Source organism: Mycteria americana, chromosome 23 (assembly GCF_035582795.1).
Source record: "Mycteria americana isolate JAX WOST 10 ecotype Jacksonville Zoo and Gardens chromosome 23, USCA_MyAme_1.0, whole genome shotgun sequence".
In the NCBI taxonomy this organism is placed as follows: Eukaryota; Metazoa; Chordata; class Aves; order Ciconiiformes; family Ciconiidae; genus Mycteria; species Mycteria americana.
Window position 1 is genome coordinate 5,269,574 of NC_134387.1, and position 17,798 is coordinate 5,287,371.

General features: G+C 62.7%; 1 protein-coding gene across 2 annotated transcripts in view; it reads left to right on the top strand.

The window, feature by feature from the left end:
- Window positions 1–16,753, top strand: part of PEBP4 (phosphatidylethanolamine binding protein 4) — an 82,012-nt gene extending 65,259 nt beyond the window's left edge. For both annotated transcript variants that reach the window (XM_075523490.1, XM_075523491.1), the window contains exons 6-8: window positions 7,337–7,382; window positions 8,913–9,029; window positions 16,313–16,753. In XM_075523490.1, the coding sequence (XP_075379605.1) occupies window positions 7,337–7,382; window positions 8,913–9,029; window positions 16,313–16,404 (255 nt within the window). In that variant the 3' untranslated portion in view covers window positions 16,405–16,753. The remainder of the gene's footprint in view (window positions 1–7,336; window positions 7,383–8,912; window positions 9,030–16,312) is intronic.
- The last annotated feature ends 1,045 nt before the right edge of the window (window positions 16,754–17,798 follow it).

Sequence of the window (17,798 nt, forward strand, 5' to 3'; positions counted from 1 at the left end):
ACTCATCTGGCAGACAGCTCCGCCGTGAGCTCGCCCGCAATTGCAACACCGCGGCGATATTAAACCCAGCCAGCCGCGGAGCCCGGCATCCACGCAGCTTCCTAACACACCCCTGGGGTTGCTATCAACATCCCTGTTGTTCTTAGCAATCGCATCCATCATTTATCATCCCGGTTTACAACAGAGGCCCAGGGGCTGGGAGACGGGGTGTAACCGCACAGGACGCGATTGCAAGGCTCTCCAAAAGGGTCTTTTGGGCGCGGCGGGTTGCAGCCACCCCACCGTGCGCCGCTGCCTGCTGCCTGCCCGCTGCTGCCTGCTGCCTGCCCGCTGCTGCCTGCTGCCTGCCCGCTGCCGCTCCAGCTTTCAGCCACTGTGAATGAAAGCAAGGCAGAGCCGGTGTAGACAGCGATCAGAGCATGTACCGCCTTTTCCATAAGCTGACTTAAATCATCTTTTTAGTCAACCGGTGCAATTTTCTCGCTTAAACGAACCCTGACGCTTCTCTGCCAGGGACCCAGGAGAGAAGGGGTAGCAAGAAAACTCCTTCATGCAGTTTCTTGGCAAGCCAGCCAACCTCGACTCCCAAAGCCATCGCTTATACCCACGCTGCGAGTGTCCTGGCGAAGCCGCATCTCGCGTGCCCTCCTGCAGCGGCTTGGCCGCGCATCTGGGGCCGGGGCTCAGCATCCTGCATCCCGTCCCCCCCATCCCAGCGCTACCCTCTGCCTCTATAATATCACGGGTGTTTTAAGAAAAAAAAAACAAAAAAAAAAAACCCAAAAAAACCCCAAACCACCAACCACCTCCTTTTTCAACAGAAGTGTTTTGGCTGAAGTTTCAAAACCATCCAGGTGTCATCACGGCCTCCGCCCCGCTGGCTCGGACCCCTCACCTAGATCGTAAAGGAAAGGTGCAGATAGGCAGAGCGTGTGTGCCAGCAACGCCTAAGCCAGGCAGGTATCTATTGCTCGCTGGAAATCCACCCAGCAGAGCCTCTCTCTTTTGAAATAGGATGTTCTGGCACTGGAAACGCCGTCCTTGGGCTTCTAGGAGGGAGGCAGGAGCCGGGTGAAGGTCTCTGCAGCATGCGGAGCCTGAATGGTTCGGGTTATTAAGTGCAGCATTTTGTCTCTGCTGTTTTCATGCTCCTAGATTAAAAAATCTTGCAACGAGCCAAACACCGAGGTGATTTATGTTTATTTTGCTTACTTAATAACCCTATAGCATGTCCTTCCCTGGGGCATTAGGGTGTATCAGACAAGCATTAATTTAAATTACAACCGTGCCTGATATTTATTTTTCAATATATTTTTATGGTAGCCTTCCCCATTTATAGCGATCTAGAAAAAAAAGCCGGGCCACGCCAAGAAGCTGTAATCGCTACCTAATAATCCTAAAAGCAATCGGGGTAACTCGGCGGCGATGCTGACCCCGGAAAGCCAGGGGAGATGCTCGTTGGAGCCGTGTCGGAGCGGTGACGTCCCAGCGTGGCCACCCAGTCCTGCTCCAACCCGGGCAGAGCAGTGCTTCCCTTGGGGACCGGGGCTGGCAGCGGGACCCCTCGAGCTGCTTCTGCTCCTCGGGGACCCTCGGGGACTTGCAGTGAGCTTCCCCAGGGGCTCCAACGAGCCTCGGTTCATTTTTTTGGATGAGGCTGTGTAGCGCATCGGTGCGGATTCGTGCAGCACCGTCTATTTGGCGGTCGCTGCCTGCTGAGGAACGGTGTCCTGGCATGATGCTGATATTAAAAACACCCGGTTTCGGTGCTCGTAGCAGCGTCAATCCACAGACAGGCAGATCCAGCGGCTGTGGGGTACCAATCCGCCTGGGTTTCGCTTTTCCTCACCGCTCGCTGATGTTCTGGATCTGCCCTAAAGAGAAGTTCCCCACAGAAAGAAATGCACCTTTTCCACTCTTTCTGCGCCTGTATGTGGCTCGGCTGTGGTTTATCAAACTTTCGTGCGCAGACTGACAGCGAGCAAGCCAAATATCACCCGGAATGGTGAAACGCCGTGAGAGTTAAAGGAAATTAAAATAATGGGCTCGGGCTATGGGTGACGGGGGAATCTTTGGCTGGGGCAATGGCACGTATCCAGCCCCACGTAGCTCGGCAGGTCCCCGGGGACGCGGCGCCGGACCGTGCATCGCCGGACCCTGCAGAGAGGAGCAGGAGGCTCTCGAGCAGCGGATTAATCTCCTGTCATTTGCACGCATGAAAAGCAAAGCGGCTGGGCAATTAAGAGCCGGGCGGAAAGTTAGGCTGGAGGCGTGGGGTACCCGTGTTTCGGTGGCGGTGAGATGCTGGGCATCGTTTCTGCCTCGGGTCCGGGGTCGCCTGTGCCACCTCTCCAGCTGTGCCAGGGGAACGGAACGGGCTCTGAGCGAAAACCGAGGGCCCTGAGTCATCCCGAGGATCCAGGAACTGGGGCTGAACTGGGGAAGCACCAGGGAGCAGGAGGCTGAGGATAACATCTGGGGTTGGGAAAGCTGGTCCGGTTGCAGCAGGAAGGGGAGGTTTCTCTGGATTTGGGGCGCAATGGGATCCGGCACCGTCTCTGGGTGCTCTGCCGGGCTTTGGTGTGGGTTTATCTGTGGCTTTGGGGACACAACCCTCGGTCTCCTCTCTGCAGCGAGGTGACCGTGGTTCTCCCAGCTCAGGGCTGAGCACGTGGAGACGAAGCAGGAGAGGGCTCAGGCACCCCTGGGATGTTCTGGGGAGCAGCAGGAGGGGTGCAGGGATCTGCGTCCCCGGGGCTGGGCAGCCAAAAGCGTGTGTGGGGTGCCAGGACGGTCGTAATCCTCCATTTCCCAGCTTTCAACCTGCTTTACCTGGTCAGCAGCCAGCAGGCACGGTGGCCGGGCCGGGCAGCGTGGTACCAGCCGGGGTGTGCACGCACCCAGCTGGGTCTGCTGCGACGCTGAAAGTTGCAGCCTTGTTAAAGCCAAACCGCCGCGTTTCTACTGCAGAAAGACAGGGAGGGGGCTCTGGTTTCCTCCGAAGTGTGCGGCCGCAGGCAGCTGGGCGGGTGGATTTGGGTGTAGGGGGCTGTCCCAGACTGGGGATGCCGGGGACCATCCCTGCTCCCTGTGTGCACGAGCTCCCCACAAACCTCCGTGGCCCTGAGCACCCGGGGTCTCTTCCCACCATCGCCTGCGCTAAGTCGTTCCCTGCCCTGGGAATCTGCTGTTAAAACACTTTGCTGAGTAATACAGTAGCCGGGAGAGACCCTTCCCCACCATGCCCTTCCCCTCCCGGCAGCGCAGGGACCTCCCCGGCCGGAGGTGACATCCCCACCTTGGTGGGCTTTCCTTCCATGTCTTTCTCTGTATTTTTTTCTATTTCTACTAATTCCTTTCCCGATGGAGAGAACACGACGTGGACGCGCCAAGCTTTAATTCAGTGGCATAACGACGTTGGCATAACGGGATGTGACATTTATAATAAAAAAAGGATTTGCATGGTAGGGGCTGACAGCCTCCTTCAGGCACAAAACCCCAGCTTGACGGTGATCGGAAAAGCAAGGGTGGTCTGGAGCCGTGCTGGCAGGGAGAGGGTCGGCACGGCGTGGGCGAGCCGGGGCGGTTCGGCACCATCCCATGCCCCAGCACCGGGATCGGCGTGGACGCGAGCTAAAATGCAAACGGGCAGCTGAGCTGGGAAACGCCAGAATTTGGGAGTGCTGGGAGCTCGCCGGGCCCTGCCCTGCTCTCTCACGGCCTCCCTCCGTGCAGAAATAATTGGAGGGAGAGTTTCTCTTGGACCAGGATTTTTCTCACATGCTTTTTGTTGGAAAGGAGGATGAGCCCAGACGTTCCTGGGAGCGATCCTCCCAGCTGGTGCTGGCTTTGGTGGAGAGGAGGAAAGCCCAAAGCGTGCACCTTCCCCTGCAAGGACGTGGTCGAACAGATCCGTATCCAGCTGCAATTAGCATCTTTTGCCTTTATTCCGCGTTTGAGCCTCCGCTCTGCTTGCAGGAGGCTGGATTGCCATCCCGGCGGCTCTGCCCTTCCTGGGATGCTCCCCTGCACTCCCGAGAGCCAATTCATAAATCCTGACCTCATTATAAAGATCACAGAAAGAGAGAATAACAAATCTGGGCTCCTGGCTGTGCCGGCTTTGAAGCCGCCTTCCCCCCGTCAAGCTAGCGTGCCGTAAGCGAGCAGCTCAGGAGGAGCCCTGTTTGTTTGGGGATTAACTTCCCCACTTGGCTAATTGTTGGTTAATCATATCAGCGTGCTGCCGGGCCGGCACCTCGGCTGCCGCCCCACGGGACGCGGCCCCCCAGCCCCCGGGTGGGTCCCGTGGGGTCCCTGGGGTCCCCGGGGCCGGGCTGGGGCGTGCTCCTGGTGAGGCGGCAGCAGCCCAACCCTGCTCTGCTGCGCAGCCCTGGGTCCCATCCGTCATCTGTTTGTCCTGGTCCCCTGCCAGCGATTGTGCTGATTCCCACACCCACTTTCCATAACCCTCCGTCCTCACCCGGGCAAATCGTTGGTGCGCTCACCACCCATCCCTTTCCCCTCCTCTCCGATGGGATCAGACACGTTCTGGAGAGGGGGAAGAAAAGAAAGGAAGGGAAAAAAAAAAAAAAAAAAAAAAGATCAAGAGGAAAACAAAATGTGACTCACTGCCTTCTTAATTTATTTGTATTTATTTACTCCCCCCCACCCTACGCTGCAACTTGCAGCCAGCAACACCGAGGGCTGGCCGCGATCTACCGGGGAGCTTCGGCACAGCCGGCGTCCGGCTCGGCAAAGGGGTGTCGGGAACGGGGGGGGGATAATTTTCTCCACTCTTTTGGCCAAGGAAAAGAGCACAGAGAGGAGCTCCTGGCGCAGAAATTGTGTGGTACAGATTTTTAAGGCTGTCCAGGTCTCTGCGCAAGCATCCCACCAGCATCCCGTGCTCCACCAGCACTCGGCACCGCACAGCACGGACCGGAGGGTGGAAATATCTAATGCCACCTCCTACACTGTGTCCTCGGCGGGGGAAAGAGAGAAAGAGAAGATAAAAGGCTGGGAAGCTCAAATGGTGTCATTAGGAACTATTAATGCTCTCATAAAAGGGCATTAATAAACACAGCAGCTCATCAGCGTCCATTAGCTCCGCTCGTGGCAGGGATCTTCGGGGGCTGCTGGCGTGCGATGCTCCCCTCACCCTCGCCGGCATTTCAGCAAAGGGGCAAGGGGCTGGAGGGGGGGTTTATTCCTCCCTGCAAACCAGTCCCCCCACGCTAACACAAACCCTCTTCCCAGCTGCAGGTCCCCCTCGCTCCGGGAAGGCAGCGGGACCCCGGGAAGGAAAGCTCGCAGGAGCAAGCGGGGCTTCGCACCCAACCCCTCCAGCCTCCCCCGCGGCCCGGCAGCCCGTGCCCCTTGCGAGCAGAGTTTGCTCCCTTGCTTTCAGAAGAGCTGTTTGCTATTAAAAAACACCAGGCAGGGTTTACAGCGCTCATCCCGACTTTCTCCCTCCCGCCCTCTTCCTGTTCTCGCCTCTTGAAAGGAACTTTATCCTTTGACTCTCCCATCCCCGGGGCTAGCCAGAACCCACTGCGTCTTGGGGCGAGCAGGCAACCCACATCAGCAGGGAGGAAAACAGGGAGGAGGCCTGGCCTCTCCCGATAAGCCCATGGCAAAGCCAGGAATAGCAGCGAGGTCCCCGCACGGGAGCAGCCCTACCCAGAACAGAAAAAAGCCTCAGTCCCTGCCTTTGAAGAGCGGGGACTGGCAGCCGGCCCGGCCGTGCGGCAAGCTCGGGGTTTGCTGCGAGCTTCCTCCGCCAGCCCGGCCCTGCAGCCCAGCAGCGGCACATCTGAGGGAGCGGGCGCAGCTGGAGGGGCTGGGCACGCGCGGCTGGGTAGAGCAGATGTGCACATCTGGATGGAGGAGGCATGCGCGGCGTCTGGGCGGAGCGGGCGTGCGCGCGTGGGCGGGCTGGGGATGCACATCTGGACGGAGCGGGCATCTGCGTCTGGACGGAGCGGGCGTGCGCGTCTGGGCAGGTTGCGCTCGCACATCTGGGCAGACGAGGCAGGGAGAGGGCAGCCAGCGCAGCCCCGCGGCCTCGTGTCCCGTCCCCCCCCCGGCACGCCCTGGGGTGCTTCTCCCCCGGCAGTCTGCCTGCCGCCTTCCCCTCCCCCTGTGAGCCAAGGCCTCCAAACCTGCCAGTCATTGCCCAAAATCTTAGTCATCCCCTCTCTGTCATCGGGATATTTTCGGCTCCGGCTGCCAAGGTGGCGAGCCAGCATGGGGGAGCCGATAGCCAGGGACCCGGGCGGGCGCTTGGCTTCCCAGTGACCTCGCTGTGCCACAGGCAGCTCACAGGAGGCTGTCGCCAGCCGTGACTCAGTGCAAAGCAGCTTTCTTTTTGGAGAAAGCAAAGCTTTGATCCCAAAGAGCCGGGGAACCGACCATGTTCCCCGCGTGCGCTTTTGCTTGCGGTTATCTGATGCATCTTTTTTTCGGGGTAATAACTCCCAGGGCAGGTTAGGACGGAGGAGCCCTGGCAGCAGCGCATGTGTGGGCAGGACTGGAATAACGGGTGCCGTAGGAGAGGATTTACGAGCTCTGGCGGCATCGGTGGGAGGTGGGTGCCGGCCGGGAATAGCACAGCAGGTCAGGGGTGAGGTGGCTTGCGCAGGGCCAGGATGCGGCCGAAGCTCCCGCCGCTGCCCCCTTGCCATTAACCCAGTCCCCGAGGGATGCTCAGCGGTCTCGGCAAAGCCTCCGTCCTCCAGGCAAGTGTCCCAGGCCAGGGACGGAGAGCCAAGCCTGCCGGCGGTGGGGCTTGCTCGCCAGGCAGGAGTTTTGGTTGAGAGCAAAACCACCACGACGGGGCAAAGCTTTGCCACGGGGACGCCGGCGCAGATCGCCACGGTCCGCCGCTGCCTGCCCCTTCCCACCCGGCGTGGTTCACCCCTCCCAAAACCCTGCGTGTCGAGCGGCACCGAGGCTTTTAACGGGCTACCGTGGCTTTCCCGGTGTGCCACAGCCCGCGTCACCGGTCCGGATCACCAGATCGCTCATGGTCCCCATGTGCGGGTGACAGCACGGTGACGGCATCGCCTGTGTGCCCCGGCACTGTGCACCGAGCCTCTAAATCCCAAATAACCAAAGAAAGCCCCCGGCGCGCTCCTTCCCCCGGCCCCGGCCCAGCGATGCACCCCGGAAAGGTTTGCTCCCTAACGACTTTTGCGAGGAAAACACCCAAAACGTCGGAAAACGAATCCCTGGGGAGAAGCGGGTGCAGCGGGGGGGGGCAGGAGGGGTTCGTCCCCCCACGTCCCTCTCCCAGGGGTCTTGGCAGCTCCTCACCCCCCTCTTCTTGTCCTTTCAGGGCGCGGATCTGAGGACGGGGGACGTCAAAGGGCACGTGCTGACGGGTGAGTGCGGACCCCGACCGGGGGACGGGGTCTCCTGCAGCCCAAGCTGGGAGATGCGATGAGGCGGTGGCGGAGCTGGCTGTGCCCAGTGGGGACGAGCACGGCAGGACGCGAGGGAGGGACACGAGGGGTTCCCGCAGGGCGCAGCTGAGCCGTGGTTAGCTGGGCGCTGTCTGAAATAGAAGCCACTTTTTCTCTTATTTTTCTAGAGGCAAAAGTGGTTAAAAAAACTCCCCAGCGGTTGGAAGAGCTCCAAACCAGTGCAGAAAGGGGGAGGGGGGGGATATAATCAAAAAGAAAAACACAAGATAAAAGCGGGTGAATCCCAACAACTTCTGTGATGTTGCACGAACAAAGACTTTCAGTTCAAAACAGGCCAGACGCGGCTCACGGAGTTTACAGCCCGAGGGAGCGGGGCAGAGGGGCCGGGGGCTCGCCCGGCTGCGGGTGACTGAGTCCTGGAGGAGCTTCAGCCTCTTGTCCCTCGTCATCGCGTCCTCCCGTCCCCGACGGAGGAGAGCGAGGGGCGGCTGCCGGCATCGGCAGTGCCGAGCATCAGGGGGGGTCTCTCCCCGGGGATGTCCCTCTCCCGGGGACGATCGGCCATCTCTGTCCTCGCCCGCCGGTGATGAGGCAGCTATGCCCCGAGCCAGCTGCGGGCCCCACATCTGGGCAGCTGTGCGCTGCTCGCTCCCTCTTCGGCTGGGTTAAGGGCGTGCAGGCGGTGCGATGTGCAGCCGGGGACGTGCTCGCCTGCATGCTGAACATCTGCAGCAAGGCGAGGAACCGGCCCCGGACTTCCAGCACCTGAGAACCCATCGCTTCGACCACAAGAGCGTCCTCCCCCACCAAAGTTGGGCGCAGGAGGACTTCAAAAGCCCGGCAGCTGGAGCCCAGCCGGCAGCGTGCCAGGCACCCCAGACCCCCGTGGGGCAGCCGCGAGGGCGAGGGGTGCTGAACACGGTGCCGGCGGGGTGCCGGGGGTCTCAGGCTTGTCCCCTCCAGCACGTTGTCCCCTCCAACGTGGCCCTACCCAGGGGGGAGGCTGCAGCCAGCACGGGGGGAACGGGGAGGGGGCATGGCAGGGACGGTGCAGAGATGGGAAGGGTGATGGAGGAGAGGTCGAAGCGCTCGGCACAGAGGCGAGGAGCACCCCGGGGCTCTGAAGTTGAAAGAGGAGGAGGAGGAGGAGGAGGAGGAGAGGGCGGTGGCTGGCACAGCGGGAGGTTGGGGGCAGGTTATTTCAGGAGAAGGAAAACAGGAGCTGGCCCCCAGGCAGATGGGGGGGATCCGGGCAGCGATAAGGGAGGGGGGGGGTTTGGGTGGGCGCAGCGGCTGCTCTTGCCCGTGAAACACCTGAGCTGCCGAGCGCTTTCTCTCTCCAGCCCCACGCGTGGCGAGGGGCTTCGGCGCACGGCGCTGGGTGGGAGAGCCGAGCCCAGCCTGGAAGCGGGGTGGTGGGCGCGCGGTTACGGTGGGAAGCGGGTCCCGCTCGGCGGGACGCTCAGCCCTTCTCTTTTGCACCCCCAGATTACGTCCGGCCCACGCCCCCACCCCGCAGTGGGTACCACCGCTACCAGCTCCGCCTGTACGAGCAGCCGGCTCACGAGGCCATCGCCCTGAGCCCCGAGGAGCGGGTCTCGCTGGGTAAGGAGCAGCCGTGCCGTGCCGTGCCGTGCCGTCCTGGCCCCGTGCCATGCCCCGAGGGGCTTTCTTGGGGGTACGGATGCATTTGCAGCAGTAACAGCATGTCTTCGGGCACGCCAGAAGCGCTGGGCTGGGGATGCTCGTTGGGTGCAAAAGGACTTCAAATCCTTTCACGGGACGTGGCTGGGGTGGGAAATCCTTGCCAGGCAGCAGAAACCCTCAGCAAAACGGCTGGTAACTGCCTGGCTAGCGGGATCGGAAGCAGGGAGAGGTCTCGTTGGCTGCGAAATCAGGCCACGTCTTCGCTGAGCCTGAATCGGGCCCCCTGAGCCTCGGGAGTTGCATCACCGCCACCTTGGAGCACGCAGATAAGGATCAGACGTGGAGATGGTTTAGCAAGGGATTGCTCAAACGGGGCTGACACAACACGCGCCAACTCCCAGCTCCCCTCCGCCCCGCGCAGCGCGGGGACAGGGCTGCCGTCTCCCAAAACGCTGCCCGGCAAGGATGGAGGCAAGCGACCGAGACCCCCAAGACACGACGGGACCGTCCCCGCTGCTTCATTTCGGATGGGTGCACCCTGGGGCGAGGGGCCACCCGCGGGACCCCCAGCAAGGGCAAGGAGCTATCCTGCCAAAGGCAAAGCGGGGGTTCCTTCCCCGGATGGTGCCGGCGCAGCCCGGGCTAGAGCACGGGGAGCTGCGGCTCACGTGGCCTCGGCAAGGGAAATTTTAAAACTTTCCCAGCCGGGACCACATGAGCACAGCTCGACAGGCAGGTCAGGTCAGCGTGTCTCGTCTGCGCCGGCCTGACTCACCCCTGTGCCGCGCTAACCGACGCTGCGCATCCCGGGGAAAGGTGGGCAGCTCCGTGGGAGCTCGCTGTCCCCGGACCCCCGTGCTGGGAGAGACCCCGAAACCCACCCGGCACGGGGCCGTGCTGCTTGTCCCTCAGCCGGAGCGGGCTGCTGCTGCCGCCAGTCTCTCTGCGGGTTATTTCTGCCTTTCGGTTTTCTTTCTGGCTCATTAGCTCTGCTCTTCTTAATGACATGCATTGAAGCCCCCCCCCCTGCCAGCGGAGTGGGGCACTTCCCCGGCCCCTCGTCCCCGGCGCCGTCAAAGGAGGGGGTTCCGCTCCTGTCACCCAGGGTCACCCACCCGCATCCCCATCACAGCATCCCAGGGCTGGGAAGGGAGGCTGGGACACCCACCGAAGAGCTTTATCCGGATAAATCCTCTTATTAGCAGCACGTGCGGCTCCAACCCCCACATTTCAAACCCGAAGGGGTTCAGCCACCAGACCCGTGTGTCCTGCGGAAGGTCCGGGGTGGGGATCCGGCCCCCGAGGCGTGGGGTGGCCAGGTGCTCCCCGCCCCGCGCCGTCTCCATCCCATCCTCAAGTTTCCCAGCCCTTCCCAGGCTCCCTGGCAAAGACCCGTTAAAACAGCAGCGGATATTTTCTCCGCAACATCTGATGCCTGAGCATCGCTGCTTGTCAGACAGCTGCGGCTGTCTCAGCGGAGGCTGTTATTTAAGTAGTTGGTTGAAGGTTATTTTTAACCATTTCACTGCTGCATCACAGGCTCGGCCTGTCCAGCGGGTGCTGCTGGATTGAACATCTCTTTAATTCCCAGGGCAGCCGGCGAACCAGGCATGAGCCCTAAAAGCAGCCAAGAGAGGACCAGATTTTGGTGTCTCAAGGGTTTTAAATAAATCCATCCCCAGGGACCGCAGTGGGACGAACACCGATCGAACCGCCGGCGCATCCAGCCCTGTGCGGCTGGGTGCTGGGAGCTGGCCCCGCGGTGCAAAGGCAGCGAGCGGGGGAGAGGAGAGGAGAGGAGAGGAGAGGAGAGGAGAGGAGAGGAGAGGAGAGCAGAGGAGAAGAGAAGAGAAGAGAAGAGAAGAGAAGAGAAGAGAAGAGAAGAGAAGAGAAGAGAAGAGAAGAGAAGAGAAGAGAAGAGAAGAGAAGAGAAGAGAGAAGAGAGAAGAGAGAAGAGAGAAGAGAGAAGAGAGAAGGGAAGGGAAGGGAGAAGAGGAGAGGAGAGGAGAGGAGAGGAGAGGAGAGGAGAGGAGAGGAGAGGAGAGGAGAGGAGAGGAGAGGAGAGGAGAGGAGCGGAGAGGAGAGGAGAGGAGAGGAGCAAACGCCTTTGGCAGCACGTGGAAACAAGGAGGGCCTGCCCTTGACCCCGGCGGACTGCGGGCGAGAAACTCAGCCAGCTCCTCCGCGGCTCTGGCTTGGTCCTCTCCTGGGGTGCAGGGGATGCGGGTTCTCCCGGCGATGCCGCAGGCACAGCTTGCAGCCTTGCTCGGGGTTTTCCATCTTGCTTGGCCTTAAACCAACCCCTTCGTGTTGCTTTAATTTTGGCCGGTGGCACTGACACCTCCATCTCGCCAAAGATGGTGGCACCCATCGTCACCAGCTGCTAACCCTGCAGAGGGAGACGCGTCCCGACCGGAGCACCCGGTGGGTGCAGGGAGTGGCGCTGGCCCATCCCAGCGTCCGGATGCATCCGGCATCCAGCACCACGTCCCTGTGCCGTGCACCACCAGCGCTGCACATCCGTCCCTCTGGCAGCTTGTCCCCTGGTAGAGCCTGCTCGGGGAGCACGCGGAGCCCCACGAGAGCGTTCCTCTCGCCGCTCGGCTCGCAGAGAAGCTCCCTCCTTCGCCCTCCGCCCAAGCACAGGCACGGGCTGCGTGTTGGAAGCTGAACTGGGAAAGTTCCTGGGTCAAGCGGGGCCGAACTGGGGAAGGTGGGGTGTGCCAGGCAGGATGGCAGGAGCTCGGCGGTGGAGCCAAGGGGCTGGAGCCTCCAGAAGAGGGCACTAAACCAGGACCTGCTCCTCGGAAAGAGCCATTCCTTGTGCAAATCCGTGGGAAATCAAAAAGCGAGGGGCAATGGCGAGTACGGAAAATAAATCTGTGCTACTTCTCCCCCCGACCTGGCTTTGCAACGCCAGCAGCTCAGAGGGAGCAAGGACGGCTCTGCGGTGGCCGGTGGCTCTGGTGCCCACCCTGCCGTAGGGTTGGGCTGGGATGGAATGGCACCGACAGGCAGCGGGTCGGGTGCCATGCCCAAGGGCATGCAGGCCAGCAGTGGCAGAGCAGGAGGAGGGCTGCAGCACCCCGCTCACGTCCCCCCACAGCGAGCCTGGCGCTGGTGGCAATGGTGAAATCGGTTGTTTACAGCAGAGCTGTTTCTTCAGGGTGGCTCTTGAGCAAAAAGACATGTTTCATCAGGAAAAAAAAAGCCCTGATCCTTCTCCGCGAGCGTTTCTGATCAATCCCTGCACCAGCCGGCTCTCTTGCTGTGCGCCCTCAGGCAAATACCCTCTTGGAGCCTCAGTTTCTCCACTGGAGTCTGATTCACTCCACTTTTCGGCTGTGACGCAGCTTTGCAACTAAACTGCCACTGGGCACCAGCTCTGTCCCTGCTCGGGACCGAAGGTGGAGACCCTTGGGGTGTCCCCGAGGCCACACGGGCACCGTCAGGCGGTGCAAAGCCCTTCCTCCCCGCTCGCCCCGCTTCCCTCCCAGGCCAGGAGGGTTACAAGCCGTGTTTGTATTTTGGCGAGATGCAAGATAATAGTTTGTGGTCTGCGAAATGTCAAAGCCACCCGTCGCATCCCGAGGCGTTGGCACCCGCTGCAATCTCTCGATCCGGCGGTCGGGCTCTGCTGCCCGCTGTAGCGAGCTGTGGGAAACTCCCTCGGCCAGGGGAATTTGGGTGTCTGGTGAACCCCGGCCACGGCGATGCGGCACGGTGGCACCGGGGACCTTTTTGCCTCTCTGCAGCCCATGGGGGGATGGACACAGTTCGTTTTCCACCTCCTTCCTTTCCCTTGTGGGGGAACTTTAATTAGCAGAAGATCTTGAGGCTTAATCGCTCCTGCCGGGCAGTGCAGTATCCCCCTCTGCTTCCAGCCTGCCGTGCCCCAGTGCCGGATGCCCACCAGCTCCGGTGGGCGTGGGGAGATGCTCCCCAGCATCCCCAAACCTCCTCCTGCCCCAGAGAGGCATTTTACAACCAGGAATGGCCTTTTGCTTCCCAGAAACGTTGCCTCCGGGAAGCGGCGATTCCTTTGGGGACCAGGGACTGGGGATGAGCCTGGCCAGCTGCCCTCCCCATGGCTCCATCCCTCTCCAGCTCCGGCTTTGCATCGGGGCCACAGCATTGACTCATGAGCCGACCTCATGCGCCTCCGATCCGCCCAGCTGGAAAATCGGGTTGGACCGGGCCCCGGCGGGGAGGGAAAGGCCGTGGCTGGCATGGAAGGCAGCAAAGGGCTGCAGGGAGCACACGGTCCCGGCCACAGTCCCCGGGTGTCAGTTAATGGTGACCAAAGCAGCCAGCGGCCTCCCGCCTACCTCCGCTGGGACATCATTAATCTTGGCAGAAAAGCGTCGGGGATGCTATCAGGGAGAACGGCCCCGCTGATGAGGCTGATAAATTACAGCCGGCAACGTCCCCACGGTGCTATGGGGCCGGGGGGAGGCAGGGACCGGTCGTTTCGGGGGGACAGGGTGTGATGGCAGGGCTGTGAAAGAGCCCCGTGCACCCACTGCCTGCGGGGCCAAAGGGTGCCCGAGCTCCCCGAGCCCAGCAGCTGCAGCGTGCCTCAGTTTCCCCATCTGGTGCTCAGGGATCAGGCGGCCGCCGCACGTGTGGGTGTCAGCGGGCGCTCCTCTTCCTCCGGCGGGTGCTCAGATAAGGGTCAAGTGCGATGATATAATCCTCTGGGAAATGAGCTTGAAAATGGACCAAGCCATGGATGAAATGTCGTATTGTTCCGGCGAAGAGAGGGGACGGCGGCACCGTGACCTCAGCTCCCCGGCCAGCCCCCCGCGCCCCTCCCAGCTCTGCGGGCCCGGTGACTCATGGCCCACGCCGGCGCAGCGACATGATTTGGGACGGTTTGCAGAGGGACGTCACCCTGGGGTGCGGGCGGTCATGCCGGGATGGGGATGCACCCGGTCTGGGGATGCACCCAAGGGGTTGGATTTGGGGTGGTGGGTGCGGACCCCCAGACCTGGTAGCCGCCCGCTTCATCACCCCCTTCGCCATACTGGTGGCGGCACCCGGGGCTTTCCCTGCGGCCGGTCCCGGCTCCTCCCGAGGGACAGGCACAACCGGTGCGATAGCAGGTAGGAAAGTAGGTCAGGAAAAACCCTCGCCCCACGCGTGGCAGCGAGAGCCGGGGCCGGCGCCTGCAGCCCTGCAGCGGCTCTGCCTCCTCCCGGCTCCTTTCATCCGCGCCTCTCCGGAGGCTTCGCGAACATCAATGGCAGCTCCCGGCACCCCTGGGAGTCGGGGGCCCGCCACGTCTCGCTCTCACCCCAATCCCGCGGGGCACCGGCCGCTCTCCCCCCGGGGCTTTCCGAGCGCTTTGAAACCCTTCGGATGAAAGGCACCCGCCGAAGGGCTGCGGGCGCAGTGGGATCGTCGTCGTCCCCCCCCCCGGGACCCCTTCCCCTGGCACCACGCTCACCGGGACCCCCGGAGCTCAAAGGGGGGGATGGATTGAGACCCCGAAGCGAGCGGCTGCCCCTCCTTGCCAGGGGTGTTATTTGGGGATGGACGTGTTTGCGGCACGTGCCGGGGCCTGATGGCCGTGCAGGAGCGCGCCGGGGCTCGCAGCCGTTGCCTGGCTTGGCAGGGCTGCTGGCAAACCCAAAGCTGATAACCCAAACCCAAACCCAAACCCAAACCCAAACCCCCTCAGGCTCCTGCGCGGTCCTTGGGCTGCGGTGATGAGCCAGAGCCGCTCCGCGGCTGCGTGCCCTGGCTGCCGGTGACCCCAGCGCGGCACGGCAGGACCTTGTCCTTGTCCTTGGCTTGGGTCCTCAAGGTCCAAGGTCCAAGGCCCATCCCCTAGGTCAAGGTCCATCCCCTCAAGGTCCAAGGTCCTTGTCCTTGGCTTGGGTCCTCAGCAGGTGGCGGTGATGATGTGGGGACATCTGGGACCCCCCCAGCCACACGCATTTGATGCATTTCAACATCTCTCGCGTTGCGGGGTGCGGGGTGCCGGGGTGCGGGGGGCTCTGGCCCGAGCACCCTGGGACCTCCTTCCCAGGCACTGGAGCATCTCCTCGCCCACGGCCTCTTGCAGCTCCGGGAGGTCGCGGGGTGCAGTGCCAGCACCGGGACCATCTGCAGAGCCCGTCGGGGGCTGCGTGGCTGCGGGGTGACTCACGGCAGGCCCTGACTCAGTGCCCGAGGCGGGGGGCAGGCAGGGGGAGCCGGGCTTCGCCTGCACCCCGAGCCACCGCCGCCCCGCACGGGTGATGCAGCAGCTCGGGTTTTGCTCAGCACTTTTTGCAAAAGCAAAGGGGACGGTTTGCTCCAGATGGGGCTGAGATGCGAAGGTAGATAAGGGCTGCCAGTCTGCAGCGTGACGTTAAAGAGCAGTGCCAGGAAGGGGAGAGGAGGGGAGCATGGGTTTCAGATCAACAACGGGCCCCTTTTCCTGCCCTGCGATGCCACCAGCCGGGTCCCATCCAGCGTCCCACCGGGCAGGGACGGAGGTGGCAGCGTGAGCTGCTTGGGTCCCCCAGGGAAAGCCCCTCTGGCCGGGGAGGAGGATGCTCCACCAGCCGCGAGCCAGACCCACGCTCGCCACGGAGCCCTGGCAGGCGCAGGGGGATTTCTGGCCCGTGGGGCCGGGGACAAGGGAATCCCTCCTGCCCGCCACCCCGGAGAGGGTTTCCCTGCCGCCTCCAGCGCAGGAAAAACCGAGGCCGGTGGTTCCAGCCACGAGCTGCCCCCGGGACCTCCGGCGTCCTCGGGTCAGGGTAGGGAGGAGAGGAGGGGGGTCAGGAATGAAGACCCCCCTCGGCTCCAACAATTTGTGGAGCAGCAGCTCAGTGCATCAAGTGAGAGGGCCGAGGGATCTCCTGCCGTCTCCCCCGTGCACTGGCCAGGGGATTTCCAGGCACGCCGGGGTGGGCTCGTAGGAAGCCGGGGGAAGGTCTGCTCCAAAGGTTGGCAGGGGCGGAGGGGGGGCACGAGAGGAGCCAACGCCATTTACCCCATCCCCGGGGATGCTCAGGGCTGGGCTCCCCACGGCTCCCTGCCCTCCGGCCCCACGGAGCAGAGCCCGGTGCCTCCCCGCCTGCCGTCGTTTGCAGGATGTGGTCTGCAGCATCTCGGGCAGAGCAGCAGCCGGCGCATGGCACGCAGCGTGCGGCCCCAGCCCGGATCCGGCCCCGGGGCGTCCCCCCCCCCCCCCCCGGCTCCGGCCACCTCGCAGCCCCTCTCACCCCCTCTCCCTCTCTCCCCAGGTGCCTGGGCGATGGAGAGCTTCGTGGAGCAGTTTCGGCTGGGTTCCCCGGTGGCCTCGACCCAGTTCCTCACCAAATACTACGAGGATTAGCGCCGGCCGTCGTGCCCTTCCCCTGCGCAGCTGCACCCCCTTTCCCGCACCCCAAAGCCACCTCTGCCCGAACCGTGAGGAGACCCCGGGACCCGCCGAGGATGCACCCGCCTTTCTACCAGCCTAGATTCACAGCAGAAACCCCAGCCCCTCCACTTCCAAAACCTGCGGGGGGTTTCTCTTTCCCTCCGAGGGTACCATCCCGAGCCGTGTCCCGGCTTACCCCAGGTGTCCCAGGAAGGTTGGCATCACCCTCTTCTCCTCCCCTCGCCCCATTTCTGGCCTGACCCCCAGCATGTCCTGCCTGCACCTCGGGGGTTTTGAGCTTTAATGCCTGCAGCTTTCAGAATAAAACACGGATGGAGTGCACGGGGCTGCACGGGCTCCTTGCCAGCAGCGAGCGCGGGGCGATGCCGGGCCAGCACCGGGCGAATCTGGTTGCTTTGGGGTCCGTGCCAGCTGCATGGGATGGAGCAGACCCCCCGCAACTGGGGAGCGGGGGCGGGGGGGTTGCCAGCAAGACCCTCATGCAGGCGATGCCGGGCACGGCCCAGTGTCACCCAGGGGCTCCGGCACGGGAGCCGGACCGTGGTGCCGGATGGGGGTCCCTCGGCAGCACCGCGCAGGGCGACAGCGTGGGAACCGGGCACTGCCCTGGCCTGACTCCGGCCCTGCCCTGCCTTTGCCCTCGCTCGCTGCCTCAGCCCGCTTCTCTTGGAAAGCAAAACCGAAATTAAAGCCATAAATCAGAAGAGCTCTGCCTACTGGCCACTTAGCCAGACCTCCCCTTTAATTAGCTCTTTAATTAGGCTTTCATCTGAGACTCGGGTTTTCTCCGAGGCTTGGATTCACCCGCCTGCAAGTCCTCCTTGCAGCGTGTCCTCGGTGGCTCCGCTGTGACAAAGCTGATTTTGTCCTGCTGATGGCCAGGGTTGCATCCAGGAGCACTTGGAACAGCCCGTGTGGGGAGCAAGACCCCGGGAGGCATTTTGCAGGCAGGGGAAACCGAGGCACAAGGGAATGACTCGCTCACGGCCATGCAGCACGGCGGCAGAGCCGGAGCAGGCGTCCCCCCGGGAGGTCTGGCATCGTTCGAGGGGGACGGCGATGCTCCTCTTGCTGCATCTCACCCCTGCATCGGTCCCTGGGTCTGTCCCAGAGCAACCTGCTCCCCGTGCAAGAGAGCAAACAGGTCTGTGCCGTTCCCTTCCCGCTCCCTGCACCCGGCCGGCCACCCTCCCCGGCTCCCGGCAGCGAGAGCGGCTTTCACTCCATGCCGGGGGGGGGGTTAAACGTGGCCGGGACTTTCCCTCCAGCAGGAAACGGCTGTTTACCTCGCAGGGGCTGAATCACGCCAGCCGCACGCAGGCAGGCGTGTCGCACGGGTCCTGCAA